Source organism: Nematolebias whitei, chromosome 13 (assembly GCF_014905685.2).
Source record: "Nematolebias whitei isolate Nwh7 chromosome 13, NemWhi1, whole genome shotgun sequence".
Taxonomy (NCBI): Eukaryota; Metazoa; Chordata; class Actinopteri; order Cyprinodontiformes; family Rivulidae; genus Nematolebias; species Nematolebias whitei.
In genome coordinates, this window is record NC_056510.1 from 40,720,970 (window position 1) to 40,743,552 (window position 22,583).

The following is a 22,583-nucleotide window of genomic DNA, read 5'->3' on the forward strand; positions in this document are numbered from 1 at the left end:
AGTCTGCCTCTGCTGTGCCCTTTTTAGAGTTACACTATTGTGAATTGCCATATTTGTTTGTACTTGTTTTTGCTAAATAAAGTTTTCTTAAAAATATATATACAGGTCCTTCTCAAAAAATTAGCATACTGTGATAAAGGTCATTATTTTCCATAATGTAATGATAAAAATGAAACTTTCATATATTTCAGATTCATTGCACACCAACTGAAATATTTCAGGTCTTTAATTGTTTTAATACTGATGATTATGGCGTACAGCTCATGAAAACCCAAAATGCCTGTCCCAAAAAATTAGCATATTTCATCCCACCAATGAAAGACAAGTGTTTTTAATACAAAAAACACCAACCTTCAAATAATCATGTTCAGTTATGCACTCAATACTTGGTCGGGAATCCTTTTGCATGAATGACTGCTTCAATGCGGCGTGGCATGGAGGCAATCAGCCTGTGGCACTGCTGAGGTGTTATGGAGGCCCAGGATGCTTCGATAGCGGCCTTAAGCTCATCCAGAGTGTTGGGTCTTGCGTCTCTCAACTTTCTCTTCACAATATCCCACAGGTTCTCTATGGGGTTCAGGCCAGGAGAGTTGGCAGGACAATTGAGCACAGTAATACCATGGTCAGTAAACCATTTACCAGTGGTTTTGGCACTGTGAGCAGGTGCCAGGTCGTGCTGAAAAATGAAATCTTCATCTCCATAAAGCTTTTCAGCAGATGGAAGCATGAAGTGCTCCAAAATCTCCTGATAGCTAGCTGCATTGACCCTGCCCTTGATAAAACACAGTGGACCAACACCAGCAGCTGACATGGCACCCCAGTGACTGTGGAAACTTGACACTGGACCTCAAGCAATGTGAATTCTGTGTCTCCTCTCTTCCTCCAGACTCTGGGACCTTGATTTCCAAAGGAAATGCAACATTTACTGTAATCAGAGAACATAACTTTGGACCACTCAGCAGCAGTCCCAGGCAAGATGCTTCTGACGCAGAAGAGTGGCTTGACCTGGGGAATGCGGCACCTGTAGCCCATTTCCTGCACACGCCTGTGCACGGTGGCTCTGGATGTTTCTACTCCAGACTCAGTCCACTGCTTCCGCAGGTCCCCCAAGGTCTGGAATCGGCCCTTCTCCACAATCCTCCTCAGGGTCCGGTCACCTCTTCTCGTTGTGCAGCGTTTTCTGCCACACTTTTCCCTTCCCACAGACTTCCCAATGAGGTGCCTTGATACAGCACTCTGGGAACAGCCTATTCGTTCAGCAGTTTCTTTCTGTGTCTTACCCTCTTGCTTGAGGGTGTCAATGATGGCCTTCTGGACAGCAGTCAGGTCGGCAGTCTTACTCATGATTGCGGTTTTGAGTAATGAACAAGGCTGGGAGTTTTTAAAAGCCTCAGGAATCTTTTGCAGGTGTTTAGAGTTACGTCATTGATTCAGATGGTTAGGTTAATAGCTTGTTTAGAGAACCTTTTCATGATGTGCTAATTTTTTGGGACAGGCATTTTGGGTTTTCATGAGCTGTATGCCATAATCATCAGTATTAAAACAAATAAAGACCTGAAATATTTCAGTTGGTGTGCAATGAATCTGAAATATATGAAAGTTTCATTTTTATCATTACATTATGGAAAATAATGACCTTTATCACAATATGCTAATTTTTTGAGAAGGACCTGTATGACCCAAGTTACTGTAAATTCTGTACTGGCAGCATGTTTTGTGATGTTATCTGCAGTGGGTTTTGGTCACAGTTTAATGATTTGTGACACATTAGCAAAGAAAAATAAGTTCAATGAGTCCACAGTCCGAGGAAAATGGTTGAGATTGAAAATTAATCTAAGATGAACTTTGACTTTAGTCTATTTTTTTTTCCCTGTCATTTCAGATCTGCCTAAGGGGAAAAGTTCATATATTTAAGTATTTAAGCATTGAGGCATGTCGCAGTGAGAAGATGCCAGACTCTCTTTACTTGCCGGTTATCGAACGTCTCGGCCTACGTCCCTCAAATGGCAGGTCAGTCACCATGGTAACGTTGGTGTTGCATCACAAACTTACAAAGTGTCTTGCAATCTGTCTTATGCTGCAGTGCAGTGCTGCAGTTCCTTTCCCAACATTTGTGTTCTTAACCATTATTAGTGTCAAAATGTTTCATTATGTAGGGTTAATACGAAGGTATTATTCTCCAACCATTGGGCGATGGGTGTTTCGACCTGGCAGCATAATTTCCTGGTGCATCTAGATCAACAAAGTATTGTTTTAATTACCATCAATTAAAAGTTATTTGACAATGTTCTTCTCAAGCTAACAAACAGCAGAACATAGTTAAATCTGTAAAGTTTTGCTGATTTATCCTGATGCATGCTCAATAATCCTGGTAGAAAAGTCTAAAAAAAAGTAAGTCAAGTCCTCTGGATGAATTAAAAAAATAAAAAACTTGTTGAAACTTTTTGTCTTTAATTCAAAAGACGTTGTCAGTCTGAGGATTAAAGACAAAACATTTGAACAAGGTGTTTTTTTAATTTAAATTCGTCCAGAGGATTTGCTGATTTACAAAAAAGTACTTCATGTATATATATTTTTCAATCAGATATTTATACATTTCCTAATAAATTATTTTGTTCCCTGACATAACAACAAGAAAGACAAATATTGTGTGCTCTATTTCACATGTAATAATTGAGTATTGAAAACCCATCAGATTCCTTAAAGTACCCTAAAATAACATGCACTCATGGTGGTAAACAATAAAACCATGATTATTTTCACTGTAACATGGCGCTGCAGCTGGTTCTAGGTTTATGTACTGCAAGCTTGAAGATTTGAATCATGTAAATATTTATGTGTCTAACCTGATAGTTTTCATTTATATTGTTTTTAATCTAACAAACCAGTGAGTGTCCTATCATTTTACACTGATGTAGCCCTATTTACACGGATACGGTGGGAGGAAACATAGTTTTTTTTCATGTGTTAATTAGAGGAAATGATCCATCTGGACACGAACGGATTTTGTGTTTACATGCATCTGGAGGAATCCACCCCAGCCCCCCTGAATCCGCTGTAGTTACCATACCAGGTCATTAGTTGGCGCTGTGAATTTTGTACATTCACCTAATGTGAATACGTGCTGTCGGCCCTCTCCCTGTAAGGACTTTCCTCTGGGCTTAAAAACTCAGCTAACAACAACTTAACAACAAGTTAAAGCTGGATTTTGGATGAGTCGACAGATTTGACGCCAAGTGGGACCGCTTCATCTAACAGCTCCACACCGGTCGCTGAATGGACCAGAACTGAGTTGACGATGATTTCGGACTTTCTACTCCGTGATAACCATTAGCCGATTTACAGCAGGTAAATCAACGTTCTTATTAATGTTTGCTTGTGTTTACTTCAAAACAACAATCAACTGATTTTTATTTTTCCTGCGAGAAGAAGCTGTCCTTCCACCAGGCAGACCAGTTCTGAACTTTTTCATTCAACCTTTATTTAGACAGGTAAATCCCATTGAGCCTCGAGGACTCACTTACAAGAGAGACCTGATTTCAACAAAGAAAGATGACAACAATGGACAACAGCGAAAACAATAAACAGTTATAAAAAGTCATACTCCAGTTTTTTTGTGTGCTTTTTTTTTTAACAAATAGGATGGCTAAAAGAAAAAGGTAACAAAATACAGCTAGATTCTAAGGCAAATGTAGAAAACTAAAAACAGGAACATGTCTGCATTGGACCCTGCCAGGAGTCCAACAGATTCTTAAAGCCACTTAGAGAGGTCAAGGTCGAGAGCTTCAGATCTTTTTGTAAGATATTCCAGGAAACAGGAGCAGAGTAGGAGAAGGCCCTCTTGCCTAGTTCAGTCCTCATTGAGGGAACACTGCAGGTAATAATGTCCTGAGAGCGCACGCTGTAGCTGCACTCACGCAGAGACATGTAGGAGGAGATGTATGAAGGCAACAGACCAAGAAGTGATTTAAAGATGAAAATGTACCAGTGGGAGAGTCTGCGTGAAGTTAATGATGTCCAGTTAACCAGTGAATGAATACTGGGTGCAGTGGTGGGTACGATAATCACAGCCAGTTATGAATCTTAGTGCACCATGATAGACAGCATCCAACATCTGCAGGGTTCTTGTAGGAGCGTTCATGTAAATAATGTCACCATAATCAAGTGAGGGAAGGAAAGTCACAGATACAAGGTGTTTTCTAGCATTCAGGGTTAGACAGGATTTGTTTCTGAAAAAGAAACCCAGTTTAACTTTCAGTTTCTTTACCAAGTTTTCCACATGGAGCTTAAAAGAAAGATGTGAGTCGACCAAGATATCCAAATATTTATAGGAATCAACAAACTCAATCGGGACACTATTTGAGGATAAAATCGGAGGAAGAACTGCTGGGACCAACTTCCTATTTGAAAAAAAGCATCCCTTTGGTTTTGTCGCCTTAGCAACAGTTTTAGCTCGACAATAAACAACTGTGTCGTCAGCATAGAAATGTATGGATGCATTAGGGATGTTTTTACCTACATTATGTATGTAGATTGTAAAGAAGGTGGGTCCTAAGACTGAGCCTTGTGGTACACCATTGTTGACTGTTAAATAACTGGAGGAAGTACCATTATGTTGAACACATTGCCTCCGGTCTGAAAGATAGTTAGAGAACCAACCAATGGTGTGTTCTGAGAAACCAATTTCTGAGAGTTTATGACACAAGATGTTATGATCCACAGTGTCAAAAGCTTTAGACAGGTCTAAGAAAAGTGCAGCACAATAATCCTTAGCATCCAGTGCTTCAACAACGTCAGTAAGAACCTTCAGTGAAGCAGTTGTTGTGCTGTGTTGTTTCCTGAAACCAGATTGATGTGGAGGTAAGATGTTAAATGAGTCCAGGTAATCTTTGATTTGAGAGTTTATCAGTTTTTCTAGAACCTTGGCTAAAATGCAGAGTTTAGAGATTGGTCGATAGTTGTTCAGTGAGGTGGGGTCACCTCCCTTCAGCAAAGGAAGAACAAAGGCTGTTTTCAAGTGTCTGGATGGAGTTTTGTCTTATGGAGAGATTGAAGATGTGGTTCACAGGGACTGTGATGATATGAGCAGCCAGCCTTAAGAAATAAGGTGGAAGTTCATCTGGACCTGCAGATTTTTTAGGGTCAAGATCTTTTAACAGTTTATTGACCTGACTGACTGAGAATGGAGAAAAAGAGAAGCTGTGATTAACTGAGGATTGACTTGTAGGAGGGATTTGATTTGTAGAAGTTTGGTTATTAAGTGAAGTGGCTGATCTTCCATTAGTAACTGTATCAAATAAAGAACCAGAAGCAACAAAATGTTTGTTGAAACAGTTCAGGATCTCGTGCTTATTTGACACAGGAACAGAGTTAACGAGAAGTTGTGATGGGAGGTCAGATGATTGGGGGGTGCCTGAGAGAGATTTGATAGTTTTCCAGAATCTGTTGAGGTCATTTAGATTTTTGGAGGTCTGAGATAAGAAATAGTTGTGTTTTGCTGCTTTGACAGCAGTTGTGCATTTATTCCTCATCTGTCGAAAACTCAACCAATCAGTGTCTGAGTCAGATTTTCTTGCTGTGGCCCAAAGATGATCTCTCCTGTGCAGGAGGTCAGCTAGCTCTGATTGACATATCCCAGTGACGCTGATTGACAGCTGAAGTCATTCTGCTGAAAAAAGTCATTATGAAATAAATAAGCTATCATGGAAAACACAATTAAGAAATAAAATAATTATTTTATTTTATTTTTTTACTTAATAATGTTTTATTTTTTTACTTTATTTTGAACATTTTGGGTGTTCCACAGTCAAACACGTGTGCTTCTGTTAAGGTGGTCTCTGCCCTGGCTTTGCGACTCTCGTATCTCAGCTCTCACTACTCAAGTTGTGCAGTCTCAGCATATCTGTATGGTTTTATGTAGCTGCGTGCCACTCTGCTCAGTCCTGCACTTGTAATGTGTAACGTGTGAAAATGTGTTCTGTTAATGAGAAATCTGTGAACTTGAGCCAAGAGGCTGCCTCTGTCCATGGTGCTGCAGCCACTCTGGTCTTCAACACCAATGACAAAGATGCTGCAGTAAAACAACCAACAGCTCAAACACACACACTGCAGAAGACATTACAAGCTCATTTTGTGCTTATTTGTCATATGCAAGGTTAACACAAGGTTAACAGTACAATGAAATGCTCAGAACGAGAAGAACCGATTTGACTCGCTAAAAAGAAAAATCAAAGAACAAACAAACAAGAAATACTAAAAGCGTGCACAAGGGTACAAAAATAAAGTACCCAGTATCCTAAAGTGAAAAAGTAATTATAACATTTACAATGTCCTAAAGAGAGATGGTAAATAACAACATGGTAGAATAGAATGGTACAAGCAGGATGAATTTAAATAAGTGTTGACTTTGTACACATGATGGAACTAAAGTTTGACCATAACAACTGGAACTGAATAAAAATAAAAATAAAGAGTTCACAGTAGCTTGTAGAGCTTACTGGTGTTTTGGTCAAATGTCTTCATAAAATTAAATTATATACAACCTTAATAAGATATTTATTTTCAATATCTGTCTGTCTCAACAGTAGCTACTAATCCAGTGTAGACTGTTAAATTTATGAATTATATTATGTATACTGGTGTCTATGGTGTATTATTAAATACACCAAGCCTGTGTCTAGGTCTACATTAAGTAAGTTTGTTTAGGCTGCAGGGGTTGCCACAGCGAGTGAACTCGCATGAAAGATGTGGTCATTGTTTTATGCTTGATGCTCATCCTGATGCAACCTGGGCTCACGACGGCGGCCGCAGGTTCATGGTTGCATATAATAACTAACATTCTGTAAATAGCAGCCATCAAAGGTTTATAATAATAATAAGTGATGTGTGTTGTCATCATTGTGTTCCCATACAATGATGAAATTAGTCTGCATTACATCTGGGATACACCGAGTGGAGCAGTGGGCAGCTATATAAGCACCCAGGGAACAAGTAGGGATTGGGTGTCTTGCTCAGAGATGCCACGGCATGTGGGAATGGCTGGGGACCGAGCCTGGGACTTTCAGGTCCTGAGTTAGCTGCCCTGCCTCTACCCCATCTTGGCCCCTCTTATCTCTCAAAGTTCAAGAAAGTTTGATCCATGACTTCAAATATCATTTGGCAGGGCAACAATTTGTTTTAGGCTCAGTTTTTAGTTTGTGCTTCTTACTTGTTCAATTCTTTGTGTATTTATTTATTGGTAATGCAATTATGTGTCACTTTTATGAGTATGAGTACATACACATGGCATGAAACCTGTACTGGTATTAATATTGGTGCATCCCTAATATATACAATATAATATTAAAATGATCATTTATTTAATTTTGTTTTCTCTTTAAAGGCCTCAATTTAAATATTGTGTCTTTTGAAAACTTCTCATCTTTGTTGGTTTGTTCAGAAGCTCAAGCTTTCAGTAATGAAATATTTGTGAGCAGCCAGTGATCATGTAGTGAGGATTTCCACAGCGCTGTGGAGTCCTAAACGAGAGAGAGAGGAGGCGGCATTGGATTATTTTCCTCTCTGATACACCGTGTCACTTTAAACACACACGCTCCTCCAGTCCGGTGTGTGTGTCAGGTGTGTGACCTGTGTAATGTGTCTGCAGTGTGGAGGACATGGTGCAGCAGAGGAAGCAGGACAGCGACTCAGGAGTCGGCAGTGACAGCGGAGAGAAGAGGCTTTCCACCACTGAGGTACTGCACGTCTGTTCTGTTTGACTTTTATGTGTCATTTATTTCTGTCAGCTTCTCCACCAGTGACTGTTAAACCCTGATTAATGCTGTTCTAATTCACTTTGAAGTTTGGTTTCTTTGTCAGATTAGCTTGGATTGCAATGTGTGACAATTCTAGATTGCAAGATTTCTTTAAATATTTTAATGAATGTTATTTTGTGCAGAGAAAAACATAATATATACAGACCCTTTCCAAAAAATTAGAATATCATGGAAAAGTTGTTTAACTTCTATAATTCCATTCAAAAATTTAATCTCTAATAGATGATAGATTCAGGGCCCACAATTTAAACAATTTCAAGTATTTATTTGTTTATTTTTACATAATTTGGTCTTCCAGCTCATGAAACCACAAAACAGGATTTAAAAAAATTCGAATACTGTGAAGAAATCATCCCAAATGTTGCAGGGCATGAATGTTTTAAACTGAGTGTGACACTAATCATCTACTAAACTCAAAGTACCTGCACAGGTTTCCCCAGGTGACATTAAATTGCTTCATTTTGGTTCAATTGTCTCAGTTCAGTTCAATATGGGGAAGAATGCAGACATAACAACTGGCCAGAAGACCATCATTGATGTCCTCATAGGTAAACTACAAAAGTTCATAGCTAAGGAGGCTGGTTGTTCACAGAGCGCTGTGTCCAAGCATATCAATGGAAAGTCTAATGTAAAGGCAAAATGTGGCAGGAGAAGATGCACCAGCAAAAGAGATGACCGTGGGCTTCAGCGATTATCAAACAGAGAAGATTCCAGAATCTGGCAGAGATCCAGAAAGAGTGGAATGAGGCGGAGTCACAGCTTCAAAAACCACCACATTCAGACACATCCAGGAGATGGGCTACAACTGTCAGGTTCCTCGGGTCAAGCCACTTCTGACCATGAGCCAATGTAGGAAGCATCTCAACTGGGCCAAGGAGAAGAAGGGCTGGACCGTTGGCCAGTGGTCTAAGGTCCTCTTTTCTGATGAAAGTAAAGTGTGCCTTTCATTTGGAAATGAAGGTCCAAGGGTTTGGAGGAAGAAGGGTGAGGAACAGAGCCCATACTGCTTGAGGTCCAGTGTGAACTATCCACAGTCACTCATGATTTGGGGTGCAATGTCTGGTCCAGGTGTTGGTAAACTCTGTTTTTTTAAATCCAAGGTCAACACAACAGTCTACCAGAATGTTTTAGAGGACTTCATGATTCCTTCTGCTGAGGATCTGTATGGAGATGCAGAGTTCATCTTCCAGCAGGACCTGGCCCCTGCCCATGTCGCCAGAAGCACAAAACCTGGTTTGATGCCACAGTGCTTGACTGGCCAGTCAACTCACCAGATAAACCCCATTGAGAATCTGTGGAGTATTCTCAAGAGGAAAATGAGGGGCATCAGACCCAAAAACAAAGAAGAGCTGACAGCAAGCATCAAGGAAATCTGGGCTTCCATAACTCCCAGTCAATACCACAAGCTGATTGCCTCAATGCCACGTCACATCGAAGCAGTGATTAAGACAAAGGGATTCACAACCAAATATTGAAGATTGACATATTGTTTTGAAAGTACCATATTTTTTTTGTTTTGTTGTGATCCTAATTTCTTTCTTTTTTTCTGCTAAGACTGAGTAGTGTGGGCTGATGTCTTCACAGTATTCTAAATTTTTTTTTTAAATCCTGTTTTTTGTAGGTTTCATGAGCTGGAAGACCAAATTATATAAAAATAAACAAACAAATACTTGAAATTGTTTAAATTGTGGGCCCTGAATCTATCATCTATTAAAGATTAGAGATGCACCGATCCGATATCAATATCGGTATCGGCACAGATATTGGAAAAACTTCTGGATCGGATACCAGTGACAATGTGACCGATCCATTTTCTGATCCAACCTGCCGATATTTCCGATCCATGATGCATGTTGGCTTCAAACTATGGAATGGATTTCCTGAACGGCAGCGTGTTTCATGAACCCAGAGTAATAAGACCCCCCTCACATTCAGGAAATCCAGTTCATAGTTTGCAGCCAGCTACAACGTGAGGACTGAGTTAGCAGCACTGTGGCTAACAGCTAACAAACTTTTCATCTAAACATGTCCGCTGTGTGGAAGTATTTTACACTAGAAACACCACAAAACAAGACAGCAACGTGCAATGTCTGCAGAGCCATAGCGCCACATTAAACAGCGGTAAAGTTAGTTTTACGTTGGACTTTCGAGCTCCGTGGCTTCAGCGGGGCGCTGCTCTTTGCTCAACCCAAAACAGGCAATTAGACCCTGGCCAGCCGCATCCAATCTGCCCCGCTCAGTCTGCCCGTCTCTGAGGTGGGACAGACTGAGCACAGCTGACTGAAATCAGGCTGCCTGCATTGGATTGAACAAGAAGAAGACATCAATGAAGCCCCGGAGCTCAAATATTTACAGAGAAGTTGTTAAACTTCATAATTAATGACCAACCACTATCAGTTGTAGAAAACTAAAGATTTCTCAGCTTGATACTTGCAGCCAAGATATAGTTTACCCTCCAGGAGATATTTATCATTACAACTGTAGACAATCATAAAAACGTGATTTGAAAATTACAAGAAAATTATATATATATATATATATATATATATATATATATATATATATAAACAAAAACAGCTACATTATAAAGTGATGTAAAATACTAAAAACAGGAACATGCCTGTTGGTTCATGTCATGAACTTAGCAGATGTTTGAAGCCATTTAACATTTTATTTTATTTATTTAATTTATTCATTCATTTAAAAGAAACAAAACAAATTTATCAAAAAGAAAACATTGAATGAAACGAGTGCAGAAAGAAGAAAAATCTTATATCTGCCCCTTATTTAAAAAATATAAAATAACTTTAAACAATCACTTAAATTAATCACTTTAATTTCCACTTTAAAGCTAGGAATAAAAAGAAACATGTTTTGTGTTAGCAGAATTTAATTCTAACTTGAAAATTTATCCAACATTAATAAAACTTACCTCGAGTTGCCTTTTTGGACACACATGCATATATTTGTACAAATTGTACTTGAGAGGAGATTATTACAGCCTCATATAAAATCAATGATGATCATGATATCGGAACTGGATCGGTATCGGACGATATTTAGATTTAGGTATCGGGATCGGATCGGAAGTAAAAAAATGTGGATCGTGCATCCCTATTAAAGATGAACTTTTTGAATGGAATTCTGGAAGTTAAACAACTTTTCCATGATATTCTAATTTTTTGGAAAGGGTCTGTATATTTAGTATTAATTGGCCTTTTATAAAACGTTGGTGAAAAACTGCCACAGTTCAATTGTAATCAATATTTCTGCTGAACATGTTAAAGTCATATTTTAGTTTTAGCCATGGATTCTGGACCAGGGATTTATACAAGTGCTTCTCTAAATTTTTAGCCACACTTGGAAAAAGCTGACTAATATTTAGAGCTTTGTCACGGGCTTAGAAAAGAGTTGCTCTCAATCCTCCTGCTCAGTCAGAAAAGCGTCCCGGTCGCTCCAACATCAAATACTCTGACTGCAGACAGATATCGTTATGAGCCGAGATCATCGTCTGTTTTATGCAGTTCAGATAACTCCTACAGTGAATTACGCATCAGGTTGTCCACAAAAGTGCAGGAACTTTTGCACAGAGTAAGACTTTAATTATATTTTTGTGTTTTTGAATAAAATTGTCCATGACTTTGAACTTTTAGGGGCGGAGATTTTTTTAAGAGCAGAAGCAGAAATACGAAGCAACAGCTTTGATGTGATGTTGGGAAGCTTTGTTTATAATTATAGTTTTATTTAGTTATAGTTTTACTGTCACTCTTTGTCAGGCGGGTTGACAAATATGCAGTGTAATCCTTCAAATGCGCAGATACGGCCGCACGCATACACCTGTCTGCTACAAACCACGCAACTGAATTACTCCACCCACATGGGCACTGTAGAACTGATCTACTCATGCGCCTAACAGATACTGAAACTTGTGTATGTTGACCTGCGTCAAGAGTGAGTCATTGACAGATGTGGAGGAGAGAATCTGGTGATTTTTCAAAATAAACTTTTCTTTTCCTTCTGTGCAGCCCGGTACCAATTGACCCACGGACCGGTATCTAGGGTACCCGGGGGAGCAGATGGTGGGAGTTAAGAGCCTTGCTCAAGGGCCCAGAGTGAGACAATTGAGGGTCGAGGCAGATGTGGGTGCTTCACCTTTTCCACCCACATTTTGATTTTGTCAGTCCAGGGAGTTAAACTGGCAACCTTCTGATCAAAGGCCCACCTTCTCTAACATCTGCGCCACCACTCCCACCATGTTATAGTCTTGTAATTTAATTTCCCATAATAAGTAGTGATTAAATTCTCTCTTTAAATGTGTTCAATGTGATCGCAGCCGTCAGATGAAGACAGCTTGAGTCTCAACGCTCCGATGAGCAACATCACGGAGGAGGAGGGAATCAGCAAAGAGGACTCCAGTGAACATATCAGCTCCCTGACAGGTACACACTGATGTTCTGGAGCAGTGGAACTGGGTTATTCAGCCAGCAGCTCCCTGGAAACACAGTTTAAATAGACTTTAATCAGTTAATGAGGATTCAGGGTCACATTTGTTGAGTTCGACATGAGTAAAAGAGGGCTCTCTGGATACTTGTCATTTTTTGACAGTTTGTTAATAATACATGCTGGACTTCACCAACATCTGTGTTAAGATTTACTTACAAATGTAGTGTTTTCATGTGTTCCTTTGTCTTGTATTGTGTGTTTGGAACATTGTCTGCTGCACAGGCATGGAGTCCTGGCTGTTACTGACTCCTTAGCATGGATTAGTTTTTGTATCTCATGGTAAATATGAGAGTAATGCTTACCTTACATCAGATAAAATGCTGGATAAAATGCCTATACTCTTATAAATCTGTGTTTACACTCACTAATTAAATGTGTTGGAGTTGGAGTAAAAAAAACAAAAAACTAGTGTTTTTTATTAAATAAAAGTAATTTTGCTGAAAGGCCACATGACTGCAATGCAATGATTACATCCAGTATTAAACCACAGCTGATGTAACTGGCCCCCAAGATCCATAAGATCATCACGAGTCTGAGTTGATGTTTAAACTCATCCTACACATTTGATTAGATGAATATTGGAGAACCTGCTGTCCGTCCACAGGCGGACGTCAACATTGTGCAGGTGGTCCAAAGTCATATATGAATGGACAGTTGTGGTCTTGTTGATAAACTGGAGTAGGATGCTGTCTCTGAAAGGTTATATATGCAGACAAAGGTTGTCACTGATGGTGTGCTGTGCTGTGAGGGTACCTGATCCACTACCAGATCTGAAGTCAGACTCCATGATTCCATGATCCATCATGATCAATCATGAGCCATCATGATTCCATAATGCTAGACGGAATGGAAATGTTTCTCTCTACACTATTAGCAGGATTGGACCTCTTAACTGTGTGTCACTATACTTGCCCATTATGGTCTGTGGTAATGTGAAACGCAGATTATTCACTGAAATTGATACAGCACCACTATCAGTTCATACTTCCCATTAACCACACCACTTAAAACTCAGTCATTTTTGTGCTGAGGTTAATGGCCACCAGTGTTTAGGATAATGAACTTGGATAAGATTAGGAATGAGATCATCAGAGGTACAGCAGAGGTTGAACAACTGGGAGATAAAGTTAGAGAGACCAGACTGAGATGGTTTGGACATGTCCAGAGGAGAGACAGTGGGTATATTGGCACAAGGATGTTAGAAATGCAGCTGCTAGGAAAAAGACAAAGAGGAGATATATGCATGCATTTAGAGAGGACATGGAGGTAGTTGGAGTGAGGACAGAAGATGCAGAGGACAGAGTGAGATGGAGGAGGATGACTGGCTGTGGAGACCCTGAAGAGGGAACAGCTGAAAGGTGATGCCAGTCGCCAGGATTACGATGAAACATAGCATGGTTAAAAATGGAATACCTATACCCGGATGGTAGCACAGATGCCCTGGGGTTGTGTAATGTTTATGTACAAAACAACAATCCTTTCTTGGTTTGTTGTGTCTTGGGCACCCATTGATTTCACCACTGCACAATACAAACATCTAGCCTGGTGTAAACTAACATGTGGGTCCGGTCAAATGGCATTAAACGCTAACAATGCTTTCTAATGTGGCTTGCAAGGCATCTTTTGTTCTGTTGACCTTGAGTGACTGTTTTGCCTATCAGATGCTCCAGCAACTGCCTGATAACACCAACACTACCCTTGGTGCCTGTTCTAGACGGACCAGCACCTTACAAACTAAAGCCTTCACTGGTCTGCATATGGACAACATAATGTCCATATCAAATTGATCCTTCTTTGTGCTTGATTCTTTTATTGACAATGAGTGTATTATTTAGTTCATACTATTAACAGTAACTTTGATCAGTTTACTAATAAGGTTAGGATGAATGTTCAAAATTTTGAGAGAATCAACTCTTCAGCTGTCATTTTGTTGATTGATTGTTCAGTCAAAGTTGTTTAAAGTTGTCAGGAAAAAGAATTGTTGAAGTTATTGCGCTAACTGAACTGAATTAGTAAGATCCTATTAGAGTAAAGCGTGCCATGTTTCCTATAGCTGAGGGCAAGTTTACAGAGGGAATCAAAGGAATGAAGCCTGATATCTATAAAGAACCTTAAATCCTTGAATCTCTCAGTGAAGGAGAAGTGGGTTTTTTTTGTATCTGAGGAATTATCAGTTGTCTGAAGACAAACAAAGAGCTTTGGGCACTTTGACACTTCCAGAAGGGTGATGGACACTAATAAGAGCCCTTCAGAGATGTTTTTAAAGACAGTAAACAGCATTTTGTATATTTATGGCTCATCATTGGAACTGCATTTAAATACAGTTCATATTAACTTTTAATTTAGATCATGAGGTGTTAAGATTTTTATATTTAGTGTAAATTTCTTCCTGAAAATGAAAATGCTGCTCTCAATAAAATGATTCAACACATTGGTCAACATTTGACACATCTTGTTTTCTTCATTTCAGTCGACACAAACTGCGACTTGGTGCGTCTGATTGAGGAGAGCCCTACGGAAGCCCTAAAGGAGTACAACTACAGAGACTCAGCTCTCAGCACTCGCTTCATCAACTACATCAAGGCGAGAGCGTCTTTCTCCAAACGGTTCATTTCATGACAGCTGTCACTCTCGGATGAAACCTCTATAAAACTGTTGTGTTCACTGGACTGCCATTAGTTTAACTGCTTATCTTTTTTAGGGAAGGGAAGTCTGAGATTGTCATCATTGTATGTTCCCATACAATGGCGAAATTAGTTCTCTGCATTTAACCCATTGCACATGAGATACACCCAGGTGGAGCAGTGGGCAGCTATGTAAGCACCCGGGGAGCGATTGGGGATTAGGTGTCTTGCTCAGAGACAACACCACATGTGGGATTGGCTGGGAGTTGAACTGCAACTTTCTGGTCCCAAGTTGGCTCCCCTACCTCTAACCCCCACCCATGTTTACATAAGTCAAAGTTTGTTTGACTGCAACCTCAACTGTCACTTCTTGCTGCAGTTAATGTGACACTAACAATTCAGATCAAGGAAACTGTGGCTCAGGAGCTACAAATCAGTGTCAGTCAGTAGCTTTTCAAATAAGAGTGTGACTGAAGCTCATATTTGTGTTCAGGTGTGTTAGAGAAGAAACATGGACAGAGTATAGATTAAACTGGATTCAAAGTTTACAACAAGTAAAGAATTCTGCACTCGCTGACGTAGTTTCTGTGTGGACATTGTAGACTTCATGAAAACCTGCAGTGAAGAACTCCTTGGAAGCTCTTTGCCCTTTTGCACGGTGCCGGAACAATTTTCGTTTCTCCTGGGTCAGCACTCTTCCATCCCTGGACAGATTTTTGCTTCCCCTACTGCTACCAGACGTTGTTTTCCTGGGGGATCAGTAAAGTTCTATCTTATCTTATTCTACAAAGTGGGACAGTAAACACTGTTTGGCACCATCAGTTTCTGACAGACAGTGCACTGTAACGAGCTAACGTTCAGAACCAGTCCCTACGCTACACAGCCAGCGTGCACTAACCCTAACCCAGCACAGCCCTGGAGAGCCACCTGTGTCTCTGTGCACAATAACTGCGCTGTCTCCTTACCCATTTGATGATCGTTGTAAGTTTTGCTGGAACAGTTGTAGAAATTGCTGTATTTTCTAACGGCCTGGGCCAGCTGCTCCTCAGCAGAATGACACCATTGCAATTTGCCTTACTGTTTAAACTTGCCCACAGCAAAGGTCTGACCAGTCACACAAAGTTTAGGTATGCCACTAAGAGAAAACGTTTTTCCTGACCCTTGCGTTGAAAACGGGCCCTCAGTGCTCCCAGAAAAACTAAATTATTTAATTTTCATCACTCAACTACATCAGCAAGAGCAGACTTCTTCACTTTTTGCAGGGTATGAATCCAGCTTAAAAGGTGTGCACCACATGTGCACAAGAATGAGTGAGTATAACCACTTCTTTGAAGTGCCTTTTGTTTTTGTCTTTCGGCTGCTTTCTTCTTCAGGGGTCGTACAGAGAATTATCTCACACGAAGACCTGGCGATTGTTTTTACACACTGGATGCCATTCCTGTCACAACCACAGACCACCGAACGACCACACCCTTCTGTGTGGAACAGAGAGCTGCCATTTAGGGTGCCCAGGGGAGCAGATGTGGGGGTTAAGGGCCTTGCTCAAGGGTCCAGGGTGGGAAAAATGAGGGTGGATGCAGGTGTCTGTGTTTCACCTATCCCACCCACATTTTGATGTTGTCAGTACCAGGAGTTGAGCCCGCAACCTTCCAATCACGAGCCCACCTTCTCTAGCCTCTGCGCCACCACTCCGCACCCACTGCTTTGAATGGTCATAAAAACGTAAAGATAGTTTATCGTTTTGCACGTTAAGCTTCACAGCTTCATTGTTCTTTATGAAACGTAACGAGGTGTTTTTCAGAGGGTGTGAACTTGATGTTAAACAGCCCTCCTATTAATGGACTGAACAAACAGTTATATTTCTGTATTCAGCATTCTTTAACAAACAGATTAAAATGAGATGATAGAATGATCAGATGTAAGAGAGAGAATGATCAGATGTAAGACAGTGTCATCATTGTATGGAGGAGATGGTGGAAATGTCTCTGAATTTGGTCCAATGGAGATGGAGGCTGCAGGTCATGTGACGACTGCAGCTGGTGCTGATGTGTTTGTTTGTGTGTGCAGGGTCGGACAGCAGCAGACTTCGAAGAACCTCTTAGGATAGAAGAAGATACACACTGGCAAATGGAACAAACGTATGTTCATCGTTTCTCTAAGAATATGTTCAAAAGCCTTTAAATGCCTTTAAAATATGCTTAATGTATTAAGTTGTGATAATATTAGAAGGGGGCTTTTTTATGTCATTTAAAAAATGAATTGGCTGTTTGTTAATGTTTGTGATCGTAGGTCAAAGGTCCCAGGGGGCACAGAGCTTCACATTGGCATGATCCACCAGCTGAAAGAAGCTGTAGAGCTGCTACAGGACCCTAGCAGGTGATTACAGGTGTTACACCAGACCAGTGGTCTGCCTGTTTATATACTTTCTAAGAACAACTTTGATTTTTTTAATCCATTTGTTTAAACTAGTGTTTGACAGACTAAAACTGAAATTGCTCCAGAGCATTGATTGATTGCTGTTGGTTTGAAATGAGTCAAGAAAGTTCCATCCATTATCTTTACCCGCTTCTTCCTTTGTGGGTCGTGGGGGTCGCCATAGAGTTGCATTCGGGCCCAAAAAATCCGCCCCGGCCCCAGCCTGTAGCCACCATTTCTGAACCCCACCCGACCCAATGAATTAACAATAATTACAGGTCCGAACACCCCCCTCCCCCCCAATTTTTTTTAAACTAAGCTTTGACTGCTTATATAGTTATTAACGGTCGGTGGATGCGCGGCTGAATAAAGGGGGCAGAAGATTGGAGCTGAGAGGATGTTTGTCCTTTCATGGCCGTCAAAACACATTAAATCCCTTTCTGACATGTCTGCTTTTGGATCTCACCTGTTCAGGTCATCGGCCGTGCGCGTACACTGAGTGCAGCGGCTGAATGAACGTCCATTTGGGGGATGGGTCGCTTCCTGGCAGTATAGTCCAATCTGAAGCTTAACTGAACTTTATTTTGCCTCTTTTAAGGCCGGTCAGCTCGCTGTGAAATGGCCGTGGTTGGTGTAGTATGGCAAGCCATATTGCCAAATAACTGGATAGTATGGCAAGCTATGATACCATATAATTGGATCATGGCCAAAAGCCCAACACCAACCCAGCCCGCCCATCCAGCACATTATCATGGCCCAGCCCACCCCACGCCGAATTAGGCTTGGGCCGTGTTTCGGGCCCAGGTTAGAAATGACAGCTCTAGGTCGCCAATGCCCATGTCCAGCAATCACTGTGCGAGAGGCAGGGGACATCCTGGACAGGTCTCCAGTCCATCACAGGGATACATAGAGACAAATGAGACAAACAACCATTCACTCTCTCACTCACACTTAGGGACAATTTAAAGTTACCATTCAGCCTAACATGCATGTTTTTGGTCTGTGGGAGGAAACCGGAGTACCCGGAGAAAACCCACGCATGCACGGAGAGAACATGCAAACTCCACCCAGAAAGGCCCCTGGACCGGGATTTGAATTGTGGCAACCTGCTCGCTGAGAGGCAGCAGCTCTACCAACTGGGCCACCATGCTGCCCATTCAAGAAAGTTGCTTTTTATAAAGCAGAATACTCCCTTAGCTCAACAAAGTCTGCAACAAAATGTTCATTTGGAAAGTAATTGTTGTTTTCTTTCTCATCTTGTGTTCCAGGGTGAACGCAGAGCAGGAAGATGTGTCTGGAGTCCAGCTGTACCCGGTGGAGATGGTCACAGTGGAGGAGTCCTTTAAGTATGACTACATGTGTAACATGGGTCTGTGCTTGTAAACTCAGTTTACTCTGTCAGCAGAAATAAAAGGACCCTTAGGATCAGCAAACAGCCATCAGGGTGCCAATGATCCATTGTTAGGCTGATGGTCCTCCTTGATCATGTGAGCAGCTGGTTTTGGCTGTCGGCAGCAAACTTGGTTGATCCACTACGAGAAGGTGCTATTTATAAGACTGAGATGAATACAGCATCTCAGACTGAAGAAGTCTTTTGAATGAAAGAAGAAACATTTCTACATTTTTATTTATTGTTTTGTTTTTTGAATGTCCAGAGGACCAGACTCAACTTTTTTAGAAGGACCCTTAGGACAGTTATAAACAAATCATAGCTGACGATAAAGAAAACGAGCTTTTCTTCAAATTTTAAGGTTTGGATAAAAATATTTAGGTTTAATTCTAATTTTCCTTTCTTTCTCCTTTCATTTTCCATCAGTGGACAAGACAGTGATGACAGCGCCACGACACCGAAGGTACTGAGTTCATTTAACTTTTCTCATTTAGTCTCAGAGCTGTTGCAACTAATTATTAACAATCTGTATTAGTAGCCGGCACTGATCATACATAACGGACTTCAGTTATACTGAATGATGCTTCTTATAAATGAAGTTCTATCTTTTAGAAGTTTATTGGGTTACAGCAGGGGAACCTTTATTCTCAGGTCCATTCATAAGCTTCAGAACTCTGTAATCTGAGCCGCAGTGCAATGTCAAACCCATGAATAAACACTTGTACGAAAGAGAGATTCTGACAACCAAAGGCATTTATGTGATAGTTTTGAGAGTAATGTAAAAATCCAAGCCAGGATCAGAGTCACTGAACTCAACAAGATTGTCATAAATTGAGTTGCATGTGTCATTCAAAGGGAGAAGCACACGCTGTGTTTAGTTTGTGGCAAGGTGCTGGCATTGATTCAGCAAAATAAACTGAAGGACCTGAAAGGATACATTCAGACCGATAACATCAGAGTGACAAAGACAACATTAAAGAGCGTGAATTAAAGACAACATTAAAGAGAGTGAATTAAAGACAATATTACAGAGAGTAAATTAAAAACTGTCGTTTGTGCTTATGCACCAAACGGTAGCTTAGATTTTCCACCCTTTTTAGAGTCCTTGGAAGGGGTACTGGAAAGTTCACTTCCTGGGGACTCCCTTGTTCTGCTGGGGGACTGCAATGCTCACGTGGGCAATGACAGTGAGACCTGGAGGGGTGTGGTTGGGAGGAACTGCCCCCCTGATCTGAACCCGAGTGGTGTTCTGTTGTTGGACTTCTGTGCTTGTCATGGATTGTCCAAAACAAACACCATGTTTAAGCATAAGGATGTCCATATGTGCTCTTGGCACCAGGACACCCTAGGCTGCAGTTCGATGATTGACTTTGTCGTTGTCTCATCTGATCTGCGGCCACGTCTTGGACACTCGGGTGAAGAGAGGGGCGGAGCTGTCCACTGATCACTACCTAGTGGTGAGTTGGCTCCGATTGTGGGGGAGGATGCCGGTCAGATCTGGCAGGCCCAAACGTATTGTGAGGGTTTGCTGGGAACATCCGTCAGAGTCTCCTGTGAGATGAAGCTTTAACTCCCACCTCTGGGAGAACTTCGAACATGTTCCGGGGGAGGTAGGGAACATTGAGTCCGAGTGGGCCATGTTTCATGCCTCTCTTGTTGAGGCGGCATACCGGAGCTGCGGCCGCAAGATTGTCGTGCCTGTCTTGGCGGCAACCATCGAACACGGTGGTGGACACTGGCAGTGAGGGCTGCTGTCAGGCTGAAGAAGGAGTCCCATCGGGCCTTTTTGGCCTGTGGGACCCCGGAAGCAGCTGATGGGTATCGACAGTCCAAGTGACATGCGTCTCTGGTGGTCGCTGAGGCAAAAACTTGGGCATGGGAGGAGTTCGGAGAGGCCATGGAGAATGACTTCCACACGTCTTTGAGGCGATTCTGGTCCACCATCCGGCGTCTCAGGAAGGGAAAGCGGTACACCACCAATACTGTTTATAGTGGGGGTAGTGTGCTGCTGACCTCAACTCGGGATGTCGTGGGTCGGTGGGCAGAATACTTTGAAGACCTCCTCAATCCCACCAGGGCTGTGCTGGGTGGGATCCCACCCCAGGCTCTGCTTCCACTGAGGAAGCAGAGCCTGGGGACTCTGGGTCGGGCCCTCCAATCTCTGGTGCTGAGGTCACCGAGGTGGTTAAAAAGCTCCTCGGTGGCAGGGCCCCAGGGGTGGATGAGATTCGCCCGGAGTTCCTTAAGGCTCTGGATGTTGTAGGGTTGTGTTGGCTTACGCAACTCTGCAATATTGCGTGGACATCGGGGGAAGTTCCCCTGGATTGGCAGACAGGGGTGGTGGTCCCCCTATTCAAAAAGCGGGACCGTAGAGTGTGTTCCGACTACAGGGGGATCACACTCTTAAGCCTCCCTGGTAAGGTCTATTCGGGGGTTCTGGAGAGGAGGGTCCATCGGATAGTCGAACCTCGGATTCAGGAGGAGCAGTGCGGTTTTCTCCTGATCATGGAACACTGGACCAGCTCTACACTCTCAGCAGTGTCCTGGAGGGTGCATGGGAGTTTGCCCAACTGGTCTACATGTGCTTTGTGGACTTGGAGAAGGCGTTCGACCGCGTCCCTCGGGGAACCCTGTGGAGGGTACTCTGGGAGTATGGGGTACCAGGCCCTTTGATAGGGGCTGTTAGGTCCCTGTATGACCGGTGTCAGAGCCTGGTCCGCATTGCCGGCAGTATGTCGGGCTTGTTCCCAGTGAGAGTTGGACTCCGCCAAGGTTGCCCTTTGTCACCTATTCTGTTCATAACTTTTATGGACAGAATTTCTAGGCGCAGCCAAGGTGTTGAGGGGATCTGTTTTGGTGACTTTAGGGTCGCGTCTCTGCTTTTTGCAGATGATGTGGTCCTATTAGCTTCATCAGATCGTGATCTACAGCTTTCGCTGGAGCGGTTCGCAGCTGAGTGCGACGCGGCCGGGATAAGGATCAGTTCCTCCAAATCCGAGGCCATGGTCTTGAGCCAGAAAAGAGTAGAGTGCCCTTTCCGGGTCAGGGACGAGGTCCTGCCCCAAGTGGAGGAGTTCAAGTATCTTGGGGTCTTGTTCACGAATGAGGGAAAAATGGAGCATGAGATCAATAGGCGGATAGGTGCAGCGTCTGTAGTGAAGCGGGCGCTGTACAGGTCTGTCATGGTGAAGAGAGAGCTGAGTCAAAAGGTGAAGCTCTCAATTTACCGATCGATCTACGTTCCTACCCTCATCTATGGTCACGAGCTATGGGTTGTGACCGAAAGAACGAGATCTCGGATACAAGCGGCCGAAATGAGTTTTCTCCGCAGGGTGTCTGGACCCTCCCTTAGAGATAGGGTGAGAAGCTCGATCATCCGGGAGGGAGTAGAGCCGCTGCTTCTCCACGTTGAGAGGAGCCAGTTGAGGTGGCTCGGGCATCTGGTTAGGATGCCTCCTGGACGCCTCCCTGGTGAGATGTTCCGGACACGTCCCACCGAAAGGAGACCCAGAGGAAGACCCACGACACGCTGGAGGGACTATGTTTCTCAGCTGGCCTGGGAACGTCTCGGGATTCCCCCGGAGGAGCTGGCCCAAGTGGCTGGGGAGAGGGAAGTCTGGGCCTCCCTACTTAAACTGCTACCCCCTCGACCCGACCCCGGATAAGTGGAAGAATATGGATGGATGGATGGATGGATGGATGGATGGATGGATGGATGGATAAATTAAAAACATTACAGAGAGTGAATTAAAACAACATTACAGTGAATTAAAGACAGCATTATAGAGCATGAATTAAAACATTACAGAGAATGAAATAAAAAGTTTACAGAGTGAA

At 42.3% G+C, this 22,583-nt stretch overlaps 1 protein-coding gene across 1 annotated transcript in view; it reads left to right on the plus strand.

The window, feature by feature from the left end:
• The window catches only part of lrch1 (leucine-rich repeats and calponin homology (CH) domain containing 1), a 209,827-nt gene that overhangs the window by 127,729 nt on the left and 59,515 nt on the right, over nucleotides 1-22,583 (plus strand). Inside the window, exons 5-12 of the mRNA XM_037686710.1 lie at nucleotides 1,883-2,010; nucleotides 7,646-7,733; nucleotides 12,148-12,253; nucleotides 14,788-14,900; nucleotides 17,009-17,079; nucleotides 17,231-17,317; nucleotides 18,625-18,702; nucleotides 19,173-19,209. Coding sequence (XP_037542638.1) covers nucleotides 1,883-2,010; nucleotides 7,646-7,733; nucleotides 12,148-12,253; nucleotides 14,788-14,900; nucleotides 17,009-17,079; nucleotides 17,231-17,317; nucleotides 18,625-18,702; nucleotides 19,173-19,209 — 708 coding nt within the window. The remainder of the gene's footprint in view (nucleotides 1-1,882; nucleotides 2,011-7,645; nucleotides 7,734-12,147; nucleotides 12,254-14,787; nucleotides 14,901-17,008; nucleotides 17,080-17,230; nucleotides 17,318-18,624; nucleotides 18,703-19,172; nucleotides 19,210-22,583) is intronic.